Consider the following 26,146-nt stretch of genomic DNA (forward strand, 5'->3'; position numbering starts at 1 on the left):
TGCGTTTTTCATGAACCAATAGAAACACTTCCTTTACCTCGCCTCGCTACGCTCAGCTGTTTCCACCGGAGCTGCGCTGTGCGAGGAGAGGTGAACGAAGCGTTTCTATTGGTTTATGAACAAACAATAAATTTAAAAAATCAAAACCCGACTGCTTAATAATACCAAAAAGAAATATAGATGCACAGAAAAACCAGAAAAATAAAACCAGCACTGGGAATCGAACCCAGGTCCTCGGCATTCTGTGCTATACCGCTACACCACTGCTGGACAACGGTACAGACACGAATTTCCCCTATGCGCCACATATCTCAGCTTGTTTGTTTCTTATTTAGCCACTTAAGCAGTGACGCTAGCGACATCTATGCCGTAGCCCTCATCGAGAAACTTTCGACATTCCATTGGAACTAACCGCTCACCCGGACAAGAGATATCGTTACTAAGCAATCAAATTAAGATTGTTTTTTTTTTAATCTTTTTGTATTTTTTATTTAAATTCCAAATGTTTACTTTTACGGTCATCCCGTAAAACCTAAATTGAACCTAATTTTCCAAAACCAATCTTAGTGGACGTAGTGGTCTAGTAAGTAGCTAATATAAACTTCAACAGTCGGAACCCATTAGGTACTAAGAATTTTTGAGCTGGTCGCGATTTGAATGGGTCCCGACTGTTGAAGCACAATATAGTTGTGTATATTGTGCTTAGGTACTAAGTATCTTTTTGCGTTTGCTAATATAATTATAAATATGTAGTTTTATTGATTTATTTCATTGATTTTTAGCTTCATACAAAAAAATAAATAAAAAAACCTATACTTATTGTGGCTGTTAACACCTGATTGCCTTGATCTTACACGAAGATTTTACTTTATGCGCATAGAGCATAAAAAGTCATTTTATGTCACCTAGATCCAGCATAAACACGAGCTTTACGAGCATAAAACTGAAAATAACTACTTTAAAAACATGACATTTATTTACAAAAAATATTTTTTAATGTTACAAATCGTCTTTAAAAATACCACACTATTTTTAACCGTCCAATAGAAGTCACGATATTTCACAGACCACTTATTTGTACATGGAATCACTTTTCAAGGCTTAGAACATTCTATTTTCCTTTACAAATGTATAAAATACAGAATGAAAGAGACATGGTGGAACTGTCAGTTGCGTTCGCGACACCATTAAAAGCCAATATGGATGGACCCAAGAGCGCATTGCTTCCCCCCCAAATTCGGTCATATTAAGTGTTAGGTAGTGTGCGAAGACCTTTCAGGGGCGCTACTACGAAATATGAAAATCTAAGTTCGTATCGTAATCGTACCATACCGTCCCTCGCACTCGATATTAGCACGAGCGGGACGGCAACATACGAAGTTCAAATTCTGCACTTCGTAATATAGGGTCAGGACGTACTACGGTCTGCCATGCATCAATGCCATTGGAAAAGGCAATGGCATATCATCAGATACGCAGAGGCGACGAGCAGCTGCCCCAGCATGACGGGAAAGCCGACCCTAAAGAACTCCATGAACGTGATCTTGTAGCCGTGCTGCTCCGCCACTCCTGCGCAGACCACGTTCGCGCTCGCGCCGATCAGAGTGCCGTTCCCTGGTGACCAGAGTTGGCTTGTATTAGTTTCACGAAATGCCAGCATGCGTTTTTAATAGAATGGTAATAGCGATGCAGTACTATTGGCTCTGTGCACGACATCAGCGCCACCTAGCGTCCGCAACTTTTATGGCTCTGATGCTCTGACGTTTTGAAATTTCATCGCGACATTGTGACAAAAATCAAACCTATAGCGTATTAATTTATAATACAAAATTACTGTGATACCGTGATTTGGGTTGACAAAAGGTTGTGAATTCATTTTTGGCCATTAAAATTAAATGAGGTAAGTAAAATTTATTCAAAAAGTGTGTTTTATTTTGTTATGTCAGGGTTTGTTTACTTCATGTTTAGTTGTACTTTTACTGTGGTTTCTTTGAATAATAATATAGTTATACCTACTTATAATTTGTTCTTATATCGCTAGTAATAAATTAAATATCGTTTTCAGATCAAAATGAGTATCATTTTGAAGACCGGTTTTGTGAGTATCACTCAATATAAAATTTCAACCACAAACCGTTTCATAAGAAAAATTGTTGCTGGACATGTCCGAGATGTAGAGGTATTAAGAACAAAACAGGGACAGTGTTCAATAATTCAAGCTCGCATCATAACACAAACATCTATTACTAAAATTAGGTAGTTAAAGTCTATACAAATTGCTTTGTAAATGACAGATTCATATGAGTATGACAGATGACAGAGCCAGAACTATTTCTACTTTTGGCCACCATGAGCGCTGCGATAGATTTCATCACCCCCACCTAGTACTTCGCACCCTCCCAATACTAACCTCCCAGACAAACACCGAACGACAGCGCCCATATGAGCGGCTGCAGTGGCAGGTTGAGGTCCGGGTTTGTGCCCATCGCTGTCACCACCCGGATCATGATCGTTGTCAGTGGCACATTGTCTACAAATGCTGAAGTTATCCCTGATATCTGAAATTAAGGTAAGCTAACTTCAGAGCGGCATTAAGGTGATTTGCGGCTGCATATTTCGTGACCGTGTCTTAAGTACTTTTTTTTTATTCGCCTTCATAGCAAACGAGCAAGTGGGTCACCTGATGGTAAGAGGTCACCACCGGCCATAGGCACCTGCAACACCAGGGGGATTGCAGATGCGTTGCCAACCTAGAGGCCTAAGATGGGATACCTCAAGTGCCAGTAATTTCACCGGCTGTCTTACTCTCCACGCCGACCACAACAGTGCAAGTACTGCTGCTTCACGGCAGGATTAGCGAGCAAGATGGTGGTAGCAATCCGGGCGGACCTTGCACAAGGTCCTACCACCTGCAAAGTTAACTTAAACTTAAGTAATAACTTTCTTTAAAAAATAAATAATTAAGTAGGTAAATTAAGTTTTTGTTAAAAAATTGCTTTTTGAATACAAGCTTTTTATGCTGGCTGTACCAAATTTCAAGTTTATACCATCCGTCCTGCGGAGACGATCCTGGCCGTACCACCAAGATGTCGCTGCCATGTATTGTATTGTCACTAAATTTACACAAGTATGCCAATTTTGAAGTCAATTCGACGACTGAAAGTGCGTCAAATTTAACATGCAAGATTTGACCCATGCAAACATACATTGCAAGTTAAATAAAAGCTTGTAATAATGTGGGGATACGCCTCAATAGAGAAATCTCTCTCCAGGTATTATGCCTGGGGACCGAAGACCGAAGGAAGAACGTCGGAACTTGTATATATGCGTTCGAGTTGAGGAACTTTGATAGCACGTTGCAGGATGTTGCAGTTGTTCTCTGTGACTAGATGGCGCTAGGAGTCGCTACACCGGGAGGACCTGACATACCCATACAATGAGCAGCAACGCCACACTGAGTCTGTGAGTCTCCTCTACTCTTATCACGAGTGCTTCTGTCAAACCACCGATGTAGCCGATCACACCGAGCTTGGTTAAAGCCTAAAATCAAAAAAGCTTTTGTTAAATAAATCTGAAATCTGCCTTTAAAAAACTAGCCGTCCAGCCCAGAAACAAACGGAGTAAAAGAGAGAGTAGTCAAAACGATGAAAGACATACCTCCATGAGCACGAACAGTGCAGCAAAGAACAGCAGCGTGGACCACTCCACGCGGTTCAGGATGGACTCCAAGTCCTCGCGGTCTGCAAGTACCAGAAGGAGAATGGCGCCCAGCAACGCCGTCCAGCCCAGAGACACGCGGCCTGAAGGAAAGAGTAGTCAATACGATTAAAGCAGGAACCTGAACCGAATCCTACATGAATGAATGAATTTTACATTGATATTCCTACTTCTACATCTATATGTACATACTTATGTAACATAGACGTTTAAGTCTTGGTATGTGTAACAAAAACGTAGAAAAAGCCCATATCCAGGAATCCTGGCTTTTCGCCGAAAATATTTTTCCCATCTGCTTGGTATTATGGACGACCGATTTTTTTTCTGAAACTGTAAACTATCCTAGATATATCGCACATCTAGATTGAAAGGGCATCAACTCTAAATAATACAGCATTTTAATTTAGGCTGTTCAGCAATTAGATGTAGGTAGGTCTAAACTAAAATGGTGTGTTATTTTAAGTGTATACCGCTTTCGATCAAAACTATCCTATATAGTAGAACCCTATAGGTTAGGTTAGGTTAGTTTTATAACAGGAAAAATATTTTCGGCGAAAAATTACAAAAATAGATCGTTTGAAAATCATCAGTCAGTCATATTTGTATAAAAACACGCGAGAATATTTATAATTAACTTTATTGAAGTTTTCTTATTGCAAACACTGTAATTTATACATAAAAAATGTATTTTTTGGGCCAGCAGATTAGAAGGCCACTGACTGACAGAAGTCTAGATAGAAGAGAGAAAAACATAGACAACAGATTTTAAACATAGATAAGATTAGATTTAATGTTGCCATTGATAAATATTTTTCTTTGTTTACATTTTAATTAATTTTAATATTTATTTTATGTTCGTGTATTGAACAATATTGGTTCGAATGTGAAGCCACTTTGCTAAAATAAAGTTTGCCTTACTTTGCCTTTAGAGTTCATAAGAAACTTACAGAATTGTGGAACAGCGTGCAAAAAGAACATAGCGACAGTGAACCCCAGTGCGATGCCAGCTTTGATCAAGAGGTTCTTGTCACGAATTTTGTACTGAAACAATTATAATTAATTACAATCTTAATACGAATCCTAAAACTGATCATCTATCTGAAACATTAAAAATAATACTTAAGTATATAATAATTTATTTCAGAAACATTATTATGTCCACAGTTGTTGGTAAAATGACAGTCCGATTTTCGTTTCGACAAATATCGGTTTAACTTTGTTTCGTTTGTTCGAAAATTTGTTTTGTTTTCTTACAGATGCATGGATCGTTTAGCGCTCTCAATCTGAGTTGAGGTTTGTGCCTGGGACTTATAAAAGCGGGGATAGAGATGATTCTACCTTCACTTTGAGTTCCGACAATGTCCTTTGGAACGTGTCTTTAGGGCACGCTCTCTTTTTACTTTCCTTCACGATGACATTCAACTGAGCTGTCAACTTCTGAACTTTACGTTCTAGCCGCTCCTGGAAATATAAAATCAATTATTACTTATAATAATATATATTTTTTTACCAGATCCGCTGCGGTCATTTTGCTTAATTTTTCGCTATAAACCAACCCAGTTGAAAGATATAACCGTGCCAATAAAACTGTAATTTTTACCTTCTTACTCGCTGTAAACCAACCCAATTGAAAGATATGTGCTATTAAAAATGTAATTAAGAGCACTCTAAATTTTGAAGCAACAGTCGATTATAAATAAAAGAAAACACATTTTTGCATCCATTGCATAACAATGGCCTATTCCAGCAGATTTTTGATCGGCCAACGATGATAATGATGGCAATGAAAGAGTATTAGATGAAAACGAAAGATATTACCTTAACCACTAATTGGTCTTTGCTCATGTGTGGAAGCGAGTCCGCTGCGCGACGCCAAACCTGAAGTTGACGTCTCAAATCTGTAATTATGAAGAGAGACCAAATTGAAATGTGGAAATGGTTCGCAAATTTTGAAACCACAATATAAAGTGTCGCACGGCGTGACGTCACGGCCTCCCACTCCCAACTTTGACGCGCTTCGTCTTTGTCATTTTATGTTTATGTTACGCGGAACTTTTAACTGGCTACATATTTATATTTTTTTGTTTTATTGATGAAAGAAATTTACGTGTCCAATATTTTACTAATACTAACTGATGGACTAATAAATTTGTTTAGGATACTATACTATCGAAAATACAAACTGAAACATGGATGCACAGAAAAACAAGAAAAAGAGACGACCGCTGGGAATCGAACCCAGGTCTCAGCACTCCGTGCTACATGCTGTACCCCTACACCACCACTGGACAGGAGTACAGACACAAATTTCTCTTATGCATCAAACAACAAACAAGTAACAAAATTTTGAGTTGAAATAAAAAATACAAAAAGACTCCAATAACCAATCTTGATACTATACTAGTCCATTACATGTGTCGCACAGACGTAGGTATCTTGCACGCGTCTGAGCAGCAACTAAAATAAAATCCTTACCTTGGATCTCCCTCGGTTCTTTCTGGCGCAGTGTGTTAATGTCACGATATAGAAAACGGAATTGGAAGTATGACTGCACAAAAACTAGCAAAACCCCGAAAGTCATATGTAGAGTGAAGTTCACGAAGTTGACACCCTGAAACAAATGAATTTTAGTTTTATTCACATAAAAACAGACCCGCCATTGAACCTATCTCAGGGCTGTTCAAAATAACCTGAACAAAGCGGATTAATTTTAAGACTTCTTGTAATGATGATGATGAATATGATGATACAAATTAAGCTAATGACTTGAAAAAGCCACCAGGCCTAGTGGTTTGACCTATGGCCTCTCAATCAGAGGATCGTGGATTTAAAACTTCAAATTCTCTGAGTTTTATGAAATTCATGTGCAAAATTACATTCGAGATTTACCACGAGCTTTACGGTGAAGGAAAATATTTCGAGGAAACTTGCACAAACCTTCGAAGCAATTCAATAGTGTCAAGTTTCTAATCCGCGCTGGTCCCCTCATTCTAAGAGCTGCCCAGCAATGGGACATTATAGGATGGGATGATAATAATGTTGATGATGATGATGATTATGTTGATGATCATGATGATAGAGATGATGATGATGTCGACTCTTACAGACTGCACAACGGCGGGGTTGTTGGATATGATGACATTCGGCGGGTCGCCGACTGGCGTCGCGATGCCTCCTACGTTGCTGTAGACTACTATGGCTATCAGGACAGGGATGGGATGCATCTCCATAACCTCGCAAAGTCTGAAACGAAGAAAGAATTTACTTTTGAAACGGGCTTCATATAAATTTGTCTAATTAGTCGACCATTGGGCAAATAATTAACTAGAAAGAGCTCCAGGGAGTTGGGGACGTGCAGCCGGGTTTTTTAGCCGGTGAGAGACCGGCAATGTCTGGGCCCTCCCTTCCCAGTCGTCAATAATGGTTTTTTCCTGACTGCACGCCGCCGTCATCTCCTATAAACCCTATAACCTCATATAAAAAAAAAAAAAGCAAGGACCTAGTGCCTTTGGCCCTTAAGGCGATTTAACCCGAAAAAAAAAAGTTTGGAAAACTCACTTGATGGTCACAGGCGTGATGAGCAGAACTGTTGTGACGTTATCCAGGAAAATAGACAGTGATGCTGTTATGATACACAGCACGCTTATAAGTGGCCACATCTTGCCTTTCGTCACCTGTAAAGAAACAAAACCGATTCTTAACAAGCGAAAATAATATTGAAACTTGCAGATCAAGGTCTAAAAATCACATAAATAAATTAAAATATATTTGTGTGTACTGATCAAAATAACACGTTGAAGCGAGCACCGTGATAATACGTCAATTGATGGGATCAATTCCATGTTATGACAACGTATAATCACGCCCTAAACATTTTTGGTCTAGTTGGCATAACTTTAGTGGACGGGTCAATAATAAAAGTACTAGGTAGGTAGTAATAATAAAGTACTAGTAGGTACTGTTAATACAATTTAATTGCAAACTGACCATATCATCATTATGTAAATAGCATCGGGAACAAATGACTCAAATACATAACATCAAAATGTTCACCTCAACGTAGAGTTCCCCAAGGCTCAATTCAAAACACTTACTATTAACCCCAATCAACAGCGTCAAAAGCTTTCACCAGTTCATTTCTCATGTTACTGACCTCAAACGTGAAGACAGCGAGGAAGTCAAACATGCCGGTCTCGGCCATGATGGCGACGAGTAGCATCATGCTGAGTAGCAACAGCAGCGTCTCCACGTCCAGCCAGGAGATCAGCTCGGGGAGTGACGGCCGCGCGCCCAGCAGCGCCAGTACTGATAGAGACAGTGTAGACACCACGATCGCGGCTAGAGTGCGGTTGATTACCTGAAAGTAGATAGGTACAGATTTAAATTGGGTGTATAACGATGTTCGTGAGACCATTTTGCTAATTTCCACTGCGTATATAAACGAAATAAGTACATAGTTTCAATCCGCATACATATTCAACCAGTATAAAAACCGGAACAACAATGATTAGATGACATAAATTGTAATTCATATTAAACAACTATTATAATAGTCAGTCACATTGAATAATATTCAAAAACCAGGTTGTCTAATTTTAAGACAAAATTATTTTTTATTAAAACTAACATAACCTTTATGGTTCCACAGGATAGTCCTGAAATATATCCTGAATAGTTTTCAGCTTCAGAAAAAAAAACGATCGTCCAAATAAAACAGTTAGGTCCAAAAAAAAGATAAACGGCGACAAGCTAGGATCCCTTCAGTCATAAAGTGATCACTAGTCTTAAGATACTGCGGGATATTGGACGAAAAGATATACCGTAGCGGACCGAACGAAAACTTACTTCAAATATAATCATGACGTACAGCATCACCAATAGCATACAGCCGTAAGTAATACCGACAGACACATCTATCGGTGCATCGGTGTAACTCATCGACACCGGCATTGCCATTGGTGCGTCGCTCTTCATACGAATGACATAAACGGCCGTTGCGTTCAAATTTGAATTATGTTCTAAAATGGCGGACCGTTGTTCTCCGACGCTGAAGTCTAAGTTTGTATTTAGAAGTATGAAGCTTGCTGATGTTGAATTCTGTAAAGATAGAAGTTTTAATAAGAATCTGCGCAGTGTAAAGTTGCGTATGCGATAAATATCATGGGCTAAATATCTATAACGTCTTTAAAATACCTACCCAATTATACCCTACACCTTATCTATTATTAGTTATTACAACGCTTTTCCACTAACCTCTCTTTGTACAACATCAGATTCACTGATTTCTCCATTTACTTCTCCCTCCAACACCCACCGTTCAATCCACACCTCCACTCTAGACCTTAATGCCTTCTCCGTATGGTTCAATTTCCTCTCATCCTGCTCTGATAGAAAAGGTCCAGTAAGTTCTATTTGTAATGTCAGCTCTTTCTTTGAAATGTCGGTGGCGTAATCTGAAAGAGACAAAGTGTTGAACCTTAGTTTTAAGTAAATGGGTCAATCAACTTTATAGGTTGTTGCCAATGGTAACGTCTCCTGAATTACTCATTAGGTAAACATTTGGAGTCACAATCGTTTTCACCACTTCTTAATGTCACACGGCATAAGGGAAGGCTAGAAAGGGATGGTGAAAGCGATCGCGAGCATCAGCGCGTTAGCCAATACAACACCTCAGGCCTTATTGTCTAAAAATCTTGGAATCATAGTCTTTTCACCGCTTCTTTTTGTTAGAGCATGAGGGTTGATAGATATAGTGATTGCTATTGCAGGTGCCCGAGCGTTAGGCAGTACGGCCTCATGTCTCACCCTTAGTCTCAACGGGCAACAGCACAGTGTTCCTCACGACCCGCTCCTTCTCGCCGTACATGCAGAACACGACTGTGAAGAACACCCAGCATCTGACCAGCAGGGTGATCTTTTATGACGTTAACGATTAAATAAAACATCTTTTCATTCTTCTTTCTATGTTCACACATTAACTTGCATCCCTACCCAGATCCTATCCAGTTCAACTTGGATTTGAGATTCTATGAATAAAGTCTTGTAACCTTTGGTCTCTCCAGTTGGACTTTGACTTAAGATTCTATTAATCTCATGTCTTGTCTCATCTTTGGTCTCTCCAGCTCGACTTTGACTTGAGATTCTATCAATAACGTCTCAGGTCTCACCTTTGGACTCTACAGTTAGTCTTGGATGTGAGATTCTATTAATCTCATCTCTTGTCTCGCCTTTGGTCTCTCCAGTTCGACTTTGACTTGAGATTCTATCAATAACGTCTCAGGTCTCACCTTTGGTCTCTCCAGTTCGACTTGGACGTGAGATTCTATCAATAACGTCTCAGGTCTCACCTTTGGTCTCTCCAGTTCGACTTGGACGTGAGATTCTATCTCACCTTTGATCTCTCCGGGCAACAGCACAGTGTTCCTCACGACTCGCTCCTTCTCGCCGTACATGCAGAACACAACTGTGAAGAACACCCAGCATCCGACCAGCAGGGTGATCTTCGTGTAGTTCCTAGCTTGGTCCCACTGTTAACAGATACGATAATTGAGTCAGTCAACTTTTTAGTGTACCCGGTTTCCATGGTAACGTCTCCTGGGTTACTTATTAAAAGTATAATTTTATGGGATCCACTAAAAGTTAGGAGTTGTGACAGTAAAGGCAATTCCTTCATGGCTCATCTCCTAAGCATGCCGATAGCATTGCAAACATTTTTCTGGCAGTATCACTGATGTCCCTTGAGCTACGGGACAGAATAACAACAACACTAAGAAGCTGATTGACCCATTTAATTAGTTTATTTTTATAAATTGAAGTGATATAAAATATACCAGATGTTACCGTGGTGAATGATTGTGTGCTCTGATGATGAACTCTGGTTGAGTTCGAAACTCGTCAGCGTGCTGTGGTGGTGGTGATAGTTGGGTTTGTCTGATAAGTGTACTTACATCAGAGGAGCCATATGAACACTTGTTGCATAGACAGCTATCGTAAGGACGCGGGTGAGTAAAGTTGCTTATAGTTAATTAACGTAGACTTCCGCAAATAAACGCCTGATTCAATAAATTGTTTGGAATTAATCAAGCTTGGGCTGTGTACTAATACGTTGGTGAGTCAGTCAGTCAGTCAGTCAGCTTCTTATATGTGTAGTGTAGGTATATTGTAAATCCTTACTTTGGAAGGTTTCTTTTCTCCATGATGTAACACGAGATGATCGCTGAAAAAAGAAACAATTAACATTTTAGTAGTAGTGGTCTTCATTGATCATCATCATCATCATGTCAGCCGAAAGACGTCCACTGCTGGACATAGGCCTCCCCAAGGCTCTCCACTCAGACCGGTCTTGTGCTTTCCGCATCCACCGCGATCCCGCGATCTTAACCAGGTCGTCACTCCATCTTGTTGGAGGCCTACCGACAGCTCACGTCCCGGTCCGCGGACGCCATTCGGCATCATTCATCATTTTCATCATTGAAGTTTTGCTAAAAACAACTGTTCCAAATATACTATTTATTGTAAAAAAAAGGTTACGGAAAAAAAACGAAAAAAAAACCGGCCAAGAGCGTGCGTTACTACCATCCTGATTTTTTTCAAAATTTTCCACCCACCGGTTTAGATTTTAGAGGGCGGGGGGGACGCTCGATCTTAATGAAAATTTGCACTTTAAAGTTGAATATTTCGCAAACAAATCACTGAATCGAAAAATCGTTGTAGCAAACCACTAATAGTTTTAAAAGACCTATCCAACGATACCCCACACTATAGGGTTTAATGAGAAAAAAAAATCACCCCCACTTGACGTCTATGGGAGGTACTCTAAAAATTGTTTATACATTTTTTTATTTACCATTTTTTCGGCATAGTTTACAAAAATCGTGCTTACACCTCTTAGCATTGATAGTCCCTGAGCAAACCGTACGGACAGACAGACAGACATGGCGAAAAAATAAGGGTTCCGTTTTGCCATGTTAGAGGAACCCTAAAAGTAGTTTATTTTATTTTTTTACAGATTAGCTATTTACTCATACAATTTACCATATATATCCGTGCGTGCGTGTGTTTGTAACTATGTGTGTACACACAAACTTTATTAGTAGGATTAGTAGTTTTCGTTTTTACTCGTACCGTCTATCTGCCGCCTCTACAGCCGACTTGCAATTTTTCCCGCCCAAATGTTTGACAGTTGAGTTGCCATCTTGTGGTCCGTCGCCGGCGCCATCTTGTTTTGCCTCGTCCTGATTCAGATGGGGCGCGGAGTTGACTGAGGGAAGACGTGTCCTGGGTTTGAGGGCACAGTTCTTCTTGAGGGGTGATTCTAGTTTTGCTGGAAAAGAAAATATGCAAATAAGCGACGTTTCCGCTAAGATCAAATCGGGTTAGTGGAGATGGAACTTACCTATCAGCTAAGTGTAGAAACATGAAATTGTACACGGCTGTCTTTTATGGGAATTCCCATGGGTATTTTTAAAAAATCCGCAACACCAAATAGCTAACGGATCTAAAATAATCTAAATGGTTTATTAGAGCAAATTCTCGGCTAATTGCTAGTGAAAAAAACATAATATATGTCATTACTACAGTAGCGACATATATAGTAATGTCGGTAACTACACGTACCTACGTATCGCAAAACAGTCATTACATTTATTTATTTTATTTTATGGGTACAATTACATAATGCAACACATGGTAATTAGTAACTATAATCATCATCATAGCAATCATACAGACGTTAGGCAATTACGAGTAATCTAAGAATATTAAGGTTTCTGCAGTATAATATGTTTTTGTAAAAAAAAAACGTTTTTCCTTGTACATAACCATCTTACATAACCAGCACTGGTAAGGACCAAATTATTACCAACTTAATTAGGCCCTGGGCCTATATTACGAAGTGCAAAATTCGAACTCTGGCGTCCCGCTCACGCTAATATTATTTTATTTAATACGAGTGAGAGCGATGGTACAGTCACCAGCACCAATATCTGACACAACAAGCGTGCATAAATATCTGATGCGACTCTATTTCTAGGGTCGGAAGGACGTATCAGATATTTTTGCATGCTCCGCTGTGGCAGATATTAATGCTGGTGACTGTACTATACGAATTCAATTTTTGAATTTCGTAGTAGCCCCTTGGCGCTTCGCGGGTTCGCGCGCTGTGGTCGCAATTTTACCTAACACTCCTCGCTTCGCTCGTTAGTACCTAATTTCCGAAACCTAAATTGACAGTAAATGCCTATAATCTTAAATCTTATATATATAAAAGAAGAAACTGACTGACTTATAGATCAACGCACAGCTCAAACCGCTGGGTCTAGAAACTTGAAATTTGGAATATATGTTCCTTAATAAGTGTAGACGCGCACTAAGAAAGGATTTTTCGAAATTCCCACGGGATAGGGAATAAATGGGATTTATATTTTCACTTCGAAATGGCCCTATTTCAGTAACTATAATTATTAGAAACTTCAAATTTGGCACGCAAGTAGATAATACCAACAGCTAAAAACCCTTTTCAGTTTCCCGAAAGTAAATGTATGTTACTCCAAATTTTACGCGAGCGAAGCCGCCGGCAAAAGCTAGTACATAATATAAGAATGAATCCCTAATTCCCTAGATCACGGCATCACGCGTGAACGGCTGGACCGATTTCGCTAATTCTTTTTTGTTGTGTTTGCTATTGTCAGGAGAAGGTTCTTATAAAAGAAGACTTATAAAATTATAAAAAAAATTACGCCGGGGGCTTTGCCGCGCGGGTACCAGCTACATAGTTTGATAAAATAATGTGTTTGTTCTAGCAATAAAGATAGCATTAAATCGTGCACTAACATAAAATACGGGTACGTATCTTTATGATGTCAGTAAATTAAAAAGACTCGCCAAAATTGCATCAGATACTATTGGAGACAGATTGAAGTTGAAAATAAAAACTGAAATATAGATGCACAGAAAAAAACAGAAAATAAGACCAGCACTGGGAATCGAACCCAGGTCCTCGGTATTCCGTACCGCGTGCTATACCACTGCAGGTCAACGGTACAGACACGAATTTCCCCTATGCACCTCATATCTCAGCTTGTTTGTTTCCTATTTAGCCACTTAAGCCCCGAACTCAAGTCGAGCTTAAGTCTCGATGAGGGCTACGGTATAGATGTCGCTAGCGTCACTGCTTAAGTGGCTAAATAAGAAACAAACAAGCTGAGATATGAGGTGCATAGGGGAGGCAGTATAAACATAGAGATTGGAATATAGTTATAGTATTATGTGTAGGTAAACATGATTAGTATGTATACAGTCGCCATCACCATTACGGCGAATATATAAACAATAATTTTAAAATAGTATAAAAATAATAAATAATAATATAACGGCATAGAATCTGTCTATATAATTTTTCTAGACACATCCATTAGACAATTTTAAGTAAACTTTCGTTTTAAAATTATTTGCCGGAAGTTAATTAATCTAAAATAGACGTCGACAACCCTAAGCGTCCGCGCGGGAGTAGGCAGTAAGTCTCCTAAAGGCACTTGTCTCACCGCCAGCGAGGAAACGATTGGCTATCGACTATTTTCTCGCTCAAGAAACGAACAAAAGATATAAGATCCTGTGTGAGTAAAAGAGACATATATATTAATAGTTGATCGCTGGCTGTTCACACTGTCGGCGAAAACTCGCTCTTACATCTTTTGTCGCAGCGACAAGAGCTATAAAACTCGCTGGCCGCCCCGCACGAGCGAGTCGAGTGGAGCGAGTAATCGCCCGTCGCACGCGAACACTCGCTTACAGCCGAGCGACAAAACTACACTCGCTTCTCGCTGCTCGCCCACTCGTTTCTAGTTACTCGCTCTACTCGCTTCTCGCTCATCGTCGGCGGTGGGACAAGTGCCAAAGGGTCGAAGTGGACCTACATCTCTTTTACTGTGGTATAACTATGTTATTTAGCGTCGCTAGACGAGACCAATCAACTGACTTCTGCCAAATTCGGTTTCCTATTTGCTTAACAATTAACAATGTCTCTGTTTAGTTTAACACAAATACCGAACACGGATGTATGTATATTTCTTTAAGAGATCCTTGAAATTATTTTGTTACTAACCGAACCAGCATTTCATTATATATGATCTAGATTTTTAGGTACATACGATTCGATACGATTATGTACACTTTCCTAGATATTCCCATTCCTGAATGACTACATACCCAAGTACCTATTCGTATTCTTAAAATTATCACATTACTAGATAATCAATCATATAGATTTTACGTTTAATACGGATATTTGTCTACGTACTTTCCTACTTAAGTTATTCAGTCTAGCTCCTGCTATATTTAGACCTCGATTTTCCCATGCGAGTTTTTTGAAAACATCTTCCAGAACCAGAGTAAACAGCTTTGGATTAATTTGATAATTTTTCCCTTGTTAGTTCTGTTTTTTTTCTAATAAAAGCTTGTTTTTGTTACACCTCAAGTTACATTATTGAAGTTACTAATAGTACGAAACCCTAATTTTTTCTGGTAATAAATAAAGTGTATGTCACTTTGGGATAGTGTAGCATTTTAATGCAGAAAAAAAATTGAAATCGGTTCAGTACCTACTTTTGAGTTTTTTCGTAAGACACATCCAAAATTAGTATAGACGTCCAAAAAATTACAACAAGTAGTACAAGAACTTGAAAAATCTCATTGACAAAATTGATTCCACAAGTAAGCTCAGGAGTATTTGGGATTGCCAGCAAGTAATAAAAAATAAAAATCAGTCGGAAGATACAATCAAAGAAGACGCGGATTACAAGACGCATAAAAACACATTTTCCTAAATTATTTCGTCGTATTGATTGATTACTGTTACGATTAATCAATAATACTAATAATTTGTCATTTCTAAAGTCCCATAATATTTTGACCAGTTGCTGATTACGCTAATTAATTTTACATGGATTGGACTGATGTAAGCTGTTACTTCAATTTCATTTTTCATTTTGAGAATCTAAACCAGCTTACAACACTTTATATTATCAAAAGTACTGTACTGTACCTACATTGTCCAATTACGACATTTATGCTTTCCCAAAAAAATACACTTTCTACTTTTTTATGCATTAGTGTATTGATGTAACTGCGTTTTCGTGGTCTAAAACAAAAACATTCAAATGCTGTAACCCACCAAAACTTCTTTGCTGACTACTTTAGAGAAGATTTTTACCAAGAGAATGATAGCCTAGCCAAATATACATCATTTCCCAAAGAATGGTTACTCTAGGCCAATAGGATTATGAGTTATGATTTTTTTAGTAAATTCTAAAAAGTTTTTTGGCTCTGGTGTAAACTTTACACATTTTGGGTTACAGCGTTTATGCTTTCCACCGTCGATATATTTCTCGTATATATTTGCGTCAGCGAAACGATACGAACGTCTATTTTCGAAGTGCGTAGCCCCCCTGTCTATTTTTTCGAGTCGTCTACCATTGATAATGCTAAGCTAATTATTACAACATGCATAAAAAAAAATACTAAAATTATAGCAAAATGATTTGATATAAATTTAAAATATAAAAATAACGAAGTTTCATGATGCGTAGAAATTTTTTATGGTGTCAAATCGGATTATAGCTAAGTTTTAAAGATGTAAATACTCGTAAAACGTTGGCTCACTTGAAACCTCAGGCACTTGTCCCACCGCCGACGATGAGCGAGAAGCGAGTAGAGCGAGTAACTAGAAACGAGTGGGTGAGCAGCGAGAAGCGAGTGTAGTTTTGTCGCTGGCTGTAAGCGAGTGTTTGAGTGCGACGGGCGATTACTCGCTCCACTCGACTCGCTCGTGCGGGGCGGCCGCCAAGCTGACATCGCTGAGCGAGTATCTATAGCTCAGCGAGTTTTATAGCTCTTGTCGCTGCGACAAAAGATGTAAGAGCGAGTTCTCGCCGACAGTGTAAACAGCCAACGATCAACTATTCATATATGTGTCTCTTTTACTCACATAGGATCTTATATCTTTTGTTCGTTTCTTGAGCGAGAAAATAGTCGATAGCCAATCGTTTCCTCGCTGGCGGTGAGACAACTGCCTTAGTCTGAAATGACGTAGGTACCTACTTACTTTTTAAAAAACAATCCATAACTCCCCCGGGAACAATTGAGGCCATTGCTTTTTTTATTCGACTGGATGGAAAACGAGCAAGTGGGTCTCCTGATGGTAAGAGATCACCACCGCCCAGGGGTATTGCAGATGCGTTGCCACCCTAGAGGCCTAAGATGGGATACCACAAGTGCCAGTAATTTCACCGGCTGTCTTACTCTCCACGCCGAAACACAACAGTGCAAGCACTGCTGCTTCACGGCAGGACGAGCGAGCAAGATGGTGGTAGCAATCCGGGTGGACCTTGCACAAGGTCCTACCACCTGCAACGAACTACGAACGGGTTTTGCCTTTTCGCAGAATTATTGTTTGCCAAACGTTTCATTTGCCAACTCTCAATTTTCTCCGAAACCAAAATTTTTTCTCAGTGTATTTTCTTATGCTTTTATAGAACACAGTAGGTTAGGTTAGGTTAGGTTTGTTTTACTCATATCTCTACGAAAGTTCAGAAAAAAATTTAGTTTCAGAGAATATCCTGAGTTGGGAAAAGGCAGAGAACCGTTTACGAAATTATTTATTAGTCTATCTCTCTGTCCAGTTATAAGGCGTTCAAATTTCAAACACGTAGCTATTGTTTACCTCAGTTGTTTCCAAGAATTACAACACTGTATTATATTTCATGTTAGATCAATACATAAACTAAATGACACGTATTTATAAACAAGCTAGCCGTTACGTAGAATTCGGTTTTCGCTAAGTATCCCGCGGGAACTTTCGTTTTCGCGCTCACCAGTTGGCGCCACTGTAGACAAAGGTCCTGCCTGAAGTATAGTGGTTAGTTTTTTATTACGGGTGTGAAAAATATATATTTAAATCATATTTAATACCTTAAAACCGTATCATAAAACTATCGAGCATGCCACAGTGTTGCGTAGTCCCGTTTTGTTCGGAAAAAAAGGGAGGACAAAGGTTGCCAAAAGACAAAACTGCCTCAATACACAGACATTCATTGCCCTGTAACCTGTAACGCATATTTCCCATAATTCATTTCAGGTATTGCAAAATGTTCCCAAAATTATTCTAATTATAAATACACCCGCGTAGCTCACCCAAAAACAATGACATTTCACATTTCGGAGACCTCTCGCTACACTAGCGCCTCTAGCGGCGAATCCATACGCGATACCCTTCATTGCAATTAAAATGAAAACAAATGCAACTCACCATTCTCCTTCTCATAGAACTGCCGGAACGGGGCCAGTGCCGGATCATACTTGACTTCTTCCGGCAGCCCCAGCCAGAGCTGAACAGTCTCTGCAGTCAGGTCCCCGCAATCCACCAAGGAGTACTGACTCCTGGTCAGCTCAGGCTGCCCCTCCCTGGCGGCACTCCAATCCTTAAGCTTCTTTATGAACGACATTAGTAACGCTCTAAAAGTGGCGCTCTACAATTTACTCGAAGCCTTTTGTTACTCTGTGTGACATCGTTTGTCGCACTTTTAACTTGTAGTTATTCTAAAATTAGTAGCACTCTACAGTTATTTTAGTAGTTTATAGAAAGACACTATTATGCACTAATACACATTGTTTAAATAATCACTGCCTTATTTTAAGTTGTTGGTGTACTCTAAAATTTTGTAGCACTCTTGACTTATGTTAGCAGTTCATATAAAGGTACTATTATCCACTTGATACACATTGTTTAAATAGTCACTGCTATATATTGAGTATTTGTTGTTTGAACTCTAAAGTTTTGCAGGACTCTAAGTTATTTCAGTAGTTCATAGTAGGACATTATAATGTACTTTTATCTACACCCATATAGTAAATCCTCAATTATGCGTTCAAAAACCATAGGTAATGACCAGCATTACGACTTTGGATTCTATTATGAACACGGCTGTATCGTAATGATCATTATGATACAGAAATCTGTATCGTAATGAGATTTCATACATCATTACAGCACGAGGGGGGGGGGCGGGGGCGTGACCACGTGCAGCAGCAGGTCGTCGCGCGCGCAGCTCGTGGGGCAGACATACCTACCTAGTTCTCGTTAATGCAGGTCATTCTCAATGGTTCTTGAACACATGATAGAGGATTTAATATATGGATATAGATAAAATATTGTATGCAACTGTACGTAATTAGGCCTTAAAACACTCATGTGACCCTATTATGAAACTCGGCTACGCCTCGTTTCATAAACCCACACTCGTGTTTTAAGAACCCCTATTACGATACAGTTGCATAAAATACAAGTAATAACCAATACATATTGCTTGAATGTGGTTTGAATAGTCATAGTCACCCAAAATAAGAACCATACTCGAACTTTTTAGAACATGAAACTACCGTGAGACTCACTCATATTAAATATAATGACCCTGAGTTATCCGGGTCATTATATTTCATACTCAACTGTTTGAAACGCTGTGTAGTCATTTTTGTGAGACTCTAATGACAAAGGGTTATATAGTTACAAATTAGAGTTGCACTATTTTTAGGGTTCCGTACCTCGAAAGGAAAAAACGGAACTCTTGTAGGATCACTTTGTTGTCCGTCTGTCCGGTTGTCAAGACCCCATTTCTCAGGAACGCGTGGAGGTATCAAGTTCAAATTTATATCAAATACTCAGGTCAACTGTCCCTTGAAGCTGTGAAAAAATCAAACTTCTAAGCCAACGCAATCAAAAGATACAGCCGTTTATGCCGAAAATTTCCATAAACTCGGAAGGGAATGAAAACCTACAGGGTACTTAACTGTGAACTCAGAATCTTGAAATTTGGTACGAAGCGACGTCTTACAGCACAGATAAAGGAAAAATTGCGAAAACCGTAAATTTTTAGTTACATCATCATCATCATCATCCCAGCCTATATACGTCCCACTGCTGGGCACAGGCCTCCTCTCAGAACAAGAGGGCTTGGGCCATAGTTCCCACGCGGGCCCAGTGCGGGCAGTTACATCATATAATAAAAATATTTTTAATAATTTTGAAGTTACTACCTACAGGTTTGTACGGAACCCTCGGTGCGCGAGTCCGACTCGCACTTGGCCGGTTTTTTTAATAATATTAATACATCATGCGCAGAATACTTCTAGCGACTGGTTCAAAGAAAATCTACGTTTTAATACCTATTACTTTTAATTCCATAATTCAAATAAATACTCGTATTATAAATGCGAAAGTTTGTAAGTCTGTCCGTTTGTTACTTCATCATGTTTAAATCGCCGAACCGATTTAGATGAAATTCGGTACACAGATAGTTTGAGTCCCGGGGAAGGACATACGATACTAAACATCCCGAAAAATCGCAAAGCTCCCGCGGGATAGCGAAACGAATTCTACGCGGTCGGAGTCGCAGGCTAGTAGGGTAGTTAGTAAGTTTTAGGTCAATGTAACCGTGTGATAATGACTATTATTATTTTAAATATTCTTTAATTTTATAAAATGCTTAAGGTGGGTACTGACCAACGTTACGAGGTGTAATGTAACATGTTGCACAGCGAGCATTCGTGCAGTCAGTACTTAGTGTTACGGGGAAACCAGCGAGCAACGAGCCGCTCGTTGCTCGCTTTGAGTGCTCCACCCGGCTGTCGGTTTTTTGGCGAATCCTTTGACTGTTACGCGGTTCAGACAGTACGCTGTAACAAGTCAGCCATCTTTACTGAGTGGCTTGCGAATATGGAGCACAAGTTTTGACGAGCAACATTACGCAGATTTTGAGAACACAGCGAACATGCTCAATGCGTAACATGCTCGATGCGAATGTACATTTCATAGTCAAAAAGAATATTCAGTATCAACTAATGTCACACAGTATTTATGTTCGGCCCCTCCTGGTAAGTATGACAATACTTGTGTTAGGAGGTTCCGCTCCTCCCTTCCGGAGTTGTTTAGTAAATCAGGGTCTCAGGACAATGAGGGCTATTGCGTATGTATTCGCCGCTAGAGGCGCTAGTGTAGCGTGAGGTCTTCGAAATGTCAAATCTCATAGTTTTTGGGTGAGCTACGCGGGTTTATTTATAATATACGAATAATTTTAATTGTGAATATTTTGCAATATCTGAAATTAATTATGGCAAATATGCGTTCCGGGGCAATGAATGTCTGTGTTTTGAGACAGTTTTGTCTTTCGGAAACCTTTGTCCTCCCTTTTTTCCGAACAAAACGGGGACTATGCAACACTGTGGCATGCTCGATATTTTTATGGTACGGTTTTAAGGTGTATTAAATATGATTTTAATCTAAACTATGTTTTCACGCCCGTAATAACAGACTTTGAAAGCCATACTTAAAAACCTCACGCAACAGTGCGCCATCTAGTGAGACAAAAAACGATAGCCCTCATTAACATCATGACAAACAATGGCCATTTTGAACTCGTTCTCAGAGCTCGTATACTCGTATTAACTATTTTTAACCATCTGTTCACTGTCAATCCGTGGCGGAGCGTAGCGAAACTTAAGACTTACTTACCTATTCTATCATATTACAGAGAGTAATATATATTTAATACTGTTACTAATCTAAAATTCTAGGCCAGTCAAATCATTATCATCATCCCAGCCTACATATGTACGTCCCACAGCTGGGCACAGGCGTCCTCACAGAACGAGACAGCTCAGGCATAATTCCACGCGGGCCTAGTGCGGATTGGGAACTTCACACACACCATTGCATTGTTTCGCAGGCTTGTGCAGTTTACCTCACGACGTTTTCCGTCACCGTAAAGCTAAGATAATTGTAATTGTAATTATTTTGTTTTGTTTTGAATAAAATACTTTCTGCCCAGTTTCTTGCGGCGCATTTTTCTTGGCAATGATGGTCTTTCCGAAAGCGCTGGTAGTTTAATAAATCGGCCAAGTGCGAGTCGGCCTCGGGCACGAAGTTTTTCGTACCATTAGGTATCTATACAGCATCAGACATTAGCAAAAAAAAAGGCAAAAAGATCACGTTTGTTGTATGCGAGCCCCCTTAAATATTTATTTTATTTTAATTTGATTATTTATTTTAAAAGTGATCACACAACTAAAGATTCTGTGAACATATGAAGCGTCTACCTGGTGCTGTTATTAATATCAAGCAAAAATGGTAAAACAATCGCGTTTGTTTTATGGGAGCCCCCCTTTAATATTTGTTTTATTCTGTTTTTAGTATTTGTTGTTATAGCGGCCACAGTCATACATAATCTGTGAAAATTTCAAGTGTCTAACTATTACGACTCAAGAGATAGAATCTCAGTAATAGAGTTCCGTTGGCGCCCTTTGGGTACGGAACCCTAAAAAGTGACATGTAAAAGAGCCTTCGCAGAATAAAAGTTTTGATGTTTTTTTTAATCCGCGACGCAAAAAGAGAGGTGTTATAAGTTTGACCGCTATGTCTGTCTGTGGCACCGCAGCGCTTAAACGGGTGGACCGATTTGAATGCGGTTTTTTTTATTTGAAAGCAGTCTACCGATGGTTATTAGACATGTTTCATCAAAATCGGTTCAGCCGTGTTTAAGATATTGAACTTTGAAGTGTCAAAGTCGGGGGTTACCCAACTTTTTGTTGGTTAGGTTAGGTTATTTTCAACGTGCTGTGTTCTCCGCAGATCAAATTAAAAAAAAATTGACACAATGGTAAAGCCGCGGTCACAATCCTATAATCTCGAGGTTCTGGTTGCTTTACTAGTGTAATTGTACCATTACCCGCAACAGTGGGAGGATGACGGGTGCAATTTACGTCTAAATCATGTCGAACGATATACGTAATATGGATATGACCATGGGCGTACGCAGGAGGGGGGGCAGGGGAGGGCAGCTCCCCCCTGGAAATTGTATGTTCTACAATATATTATGCCCCGTTTACGTATGAAGCAGGATCCCTTGCGGGTGTTTGCCCTACACAACATATACCTTGTTTCATGTAGGTGTCTTTGTGTAGTGTGTATGACAAAACAAGCGCGGGCGATCTGACCTAAAAATCTGACTTGCCCCCCTACCCTCCCTCTAGGCCAGAAGCTGGGTACGCAATTTGTTTAAAAAAGTGAACAAAGGTAATTGAAAAACAGTAAGCTCTCTGTTGTAGTAAATATTCGTATTTTTTTTCTATATTACATATTTTTAGTGCATTCCTTTTATAGTTCACTACCACTTGTAAACGGAAAATGACCTCTACATCTACGGATGTAACAAAGTGCGTATTCGTAGTGATACATCACCATTATTAGAACATTATCACCATCACTCAAATTACTATACATTTTTATCTATCTATAACAGCCCTTATAGCGCCGTTTTCGGACATATGCCTCCTCTCTACTTTTCCAGTCTTGCCTATTCATTGCCACTCGCATCCAGTTTACGCCAGCTTGCTGCCGGATATCATCTGTCCATCTTTTTGGTGGTCGTCCTCTACCGCGGGTGTTAGCAAGGGTCTCCACTCCAGGACTCTTCTCGCCCAACGACTGTGGTCCATTCTAGCAATATGTCCTGCCCATCTCCACATTAATATTTTGTATACATTTATACAAAAATATTAATCGAAGTTTATTAAAGTCTTATCCATCTTATGCTTTCATCACCATATTGCACCCATCATCCGCCTTTATGCATCAACTCACATTCACGCTTATTATAGGTCATTTTCATATTCAAAGCGTAAAATCATTCGTATTCCTATTGTAATTTATTTTTATACATTCCATTATGACAGCTGTTTCGACCGATTATTTTGTTCTATCGACGAATACGTCACTTACTTCGAACTCAGAAGTTCTAGCTTTGTAGGTATCGTGTCGTCCCGCTCACACAAATAAAGGCTCAGTTTCAATGGTATAGCTAATTTTTTTATCTAAGCTTCGTCGGTGTCTGGGGACCGCTATGGTTAATATTAAAAAAAATATATATATATTTGACTGGATGGCAAACGAGCAAGTGGGTGGGTCTCCTGATGGTAAGAGATCACCACCGCACATAAACATCTGCAACACCAGGAGTATTGCAGATGCGTTGCCAACCTAGAGGCCTAAGATGGGATACCTCAAGTGCCAGTTATTTCACCGGCTGTCTTACTCTCCACGTCGAAACACAACAGTGCAAGCACTGCTGCTTCACGGCAGGATTAGCGAGCAAGATGGTGGTAGCAATCCGGGCGGACCTTGCCCAAGGTCCTACCACCTGCAAAATACAACATATTATTATACATTTTATTCATTTTGAACTTGAAAGTATCACGCGACCCCATTGCGCGACGCCATTTTGTTCCTTAAATAGTTTCAATGTTTAGTTTTCATTGACGGAATGGTCTAGGTTAGGTTAAGTAGGTATTTAGAAATTTAGAAGAATCAATATATAGAATAGGTAACTCTGAAATTATACGAGTACGTAAGAATGCGGAAAGAGGAATGGCTCGTTTTTGACCCGATTTTGATTTATTAAAAACTAATAATTTTAAATGGGTCCCGACTGTTGAACTTTGAGTTTAGCTGAGTCCTAGACCCACTAAGTAGACTTGTTTTTAACTTTTTTAGGGTTCCGTAGCCAAATTGGCAAAAAAGGAACCCTTATAGTTTCGCCATGTCTGTCTGTCTGTCTTGCTGTCTGTCTGTCTGTTTGTCCGTCCGCGGTTTTTCTCAGGGACTATCAATGCTAGAAAGCTGTAATTTTGCACGGATATATATGTAAACTATGCCGATAAAATGGTATAACAAAAAACAAAAAAAAATTTTTTTACGGTACTTCCCTCCCATAAACGTAAGGGGTGAATTTCTTTTTCTCATCCAACCCAGTAGCGTGGGGTATCATTGGATAGGTCTTTTAAAGCCATTAGGGGTTTGCTAAAACGATTTTTCGATTCAAGTGATTTTTTGCGAAATATTCAACTTTAAACTGCAAATTTTCATTAAAAAAGAGCGTCTCTCTAAAATCTAAACCGGTGGATGGAATTTTTTTAAATTATTCAGGATGGTTATAAGTATATCAAACTTACAAGGAAAACTATAACGGCTAAGTTTGCTTGAGGATTATTAGTAGTTTAAGAGTAAATAGCAGCCTAAGGTATAAAATATACCTAAACTTGGAAGATTCCGTATATAATACGAAATCGTTAGAAAAATATTGCTTATTTTTTTCGTAATGGCTATGGAACCCTATTTTGGGCGTGTCCGACACGCTCTTGGGCGGTTTTTTTTAAATAAAGGATGTTTTCATTTGAGTAAATTTATAACCTCTAAAAAGAGGAGGGATTTTAACGTGTCTGTATTTATTTTGATGTTTTTTTTTATCGAAAGATATATGTAGTTAAATTGAGATGGCCCTTTTGATGTTTCATTAAAATCGGTTTAGTCCTGTTTGAGATAATTATCGAAATTTGAAATGACAATGTCTATGGTTTTTCAACCATCTTGAGTTATTTTTCTTGTCTTCTTATTGAGGACAAGACTAGGTGACTATACCTGCATAAATATCTGTCACTGCGGAGCGCGTAAAAATATCTAACACATCCTACTGGCCCTTGGAATAGACTCGTATCAAATGTTTATTTATACACGCTTTGTGTCAGATATTGGTGTTGCTGTATGTACCGCAGCTGGCGTTAATTATTTCCTGTATTCTTGGATCCGATATTGACACAATTTTGGATTTATACATATACCTACTTGTATATATAAAGGTAAACGTAGAATTACTGTCGATAGGTAAAGCGAGGCCATGTCCTTGCTGCTGATCTTATACATACCAGTGAAGATTAAAAAAAAAACTTGTTTTTCTACAAACTTACAGCAGAAAACCATCCAAGCGTGAGACGGACCCGTTTCATTGCTGCTTAAAATAGTTCATTAAAAAAAACACCTTTCTTTTCGAATTTCTTCTTTTTTTTTACTTTTTCTTTATTTGTTATTTAAGCTGCCATACACATTTTCAAGTTTCTGTCTACGTTCTACGGTGCAAACCATACAGCTCTGTGGCCTTAAGGCCGCCATCAATGGGAATAATAATAATACAGCTCTGTGACAGACACACGGACAAAGAGGGGAGTCTTAGTAAAAGATTTTATTTATATCCCTTGGATAAAAAAAACAAACAGGCTCTCATAAAACTTCCATTCTATTTACCTAAAGGTTACTCCGTTAGTTTTAGTTAAGATCACGGACTGATGGTCAAAGGTGTTTGCCCACACGATAAAGTCAATAACACACAAAAGAAAACATTCTAAACACACCTAGCAACAACTCGACATCATTGAAAACATAACCTACAATTTACAAGTCTATTTTTACGTTCTGGCGCGAAAGGAGCATAGACACAGAGTTTTGTTTTTTATTTTATTTTTGTTTTTAAAACGCGTGCGGTCGCGTTCGCGC

At 39.1% G+C, this 26,146-nt stretch overlaps 1 protein-coding gene across 13 annotated transcripts; it reads right to left on the reverse strand.

The window, feature by feature from the left end:
• Positions 1 to 957: 957 nt before the first annotated feature.
• Positions 958 to 26,146, reverse strand: LOC141443923 (P protein-like). 13 transcript variants are annotated; one of them, XM_074109324.1, is made up of 18 exons: positions 26,042 to 26,146; positions 18,020 to 18,309; positions 11,842 to 12,040; positions 10,891 to 10,933; positions 10,109 to 10,244; positions 8,971 to 9,170; positions 8,563 to 8,814; positions 7,871 to 8,074; positions 7,276 to 7,391; positions 6,822 to 6,960; positions 6,193 to 6,328; positions 5,536 to 5,615; positions 5,056 to 5,178; positions 4,665 to 4,758; positions 3,658 to 3,800; positions 3,430 to 3,540; positions 2,411 to 2,558; positions 958 to 1,614 (listed from the first exon to the last, which is right to left on the reverse strand). In XM_074109324.1, the coding sequence occupies exons 2-18, from the start codon at positions 18,213 to 18,215 to the stop codon at positions 1,436 to 1,438; spliced, it is 2,499 nt and encodes an 832-aa protein (XP_073965425.1). In that variant the 5' UTR covers positions 18,216 to 18,309; positions 26,042 to 26,146; the 3' UTR covers positions 958 to 1,435. The 13 variants fall into 13 exon arrangements, with proteins under 13 accessions (XP_073965425.1, XP_073965424.1, XP_073965419.1 ...); XM_074109323.1 differs by having other exon boundaries at positions 18,020 to 18,421; XM_074109318.1 differs by having other exon boundaries at positions 18,020 to 18,539.

This window comes from Choristoneura fumiferana, chromosome 28 (genome assembly GCF_025370935.1).
Source record: "Choristoneura fumiferana chromosome 28, NRCan_CFum_1, whole genome shotgun sequence".
NCBI classification, from domain to species: domain Eukaryota; kingdom Metazoa; phylum Arthropoda; class Insecta; order Lepidoptera; family Tortricidae; genus Choristoneura; species Choristoneura fumiferana.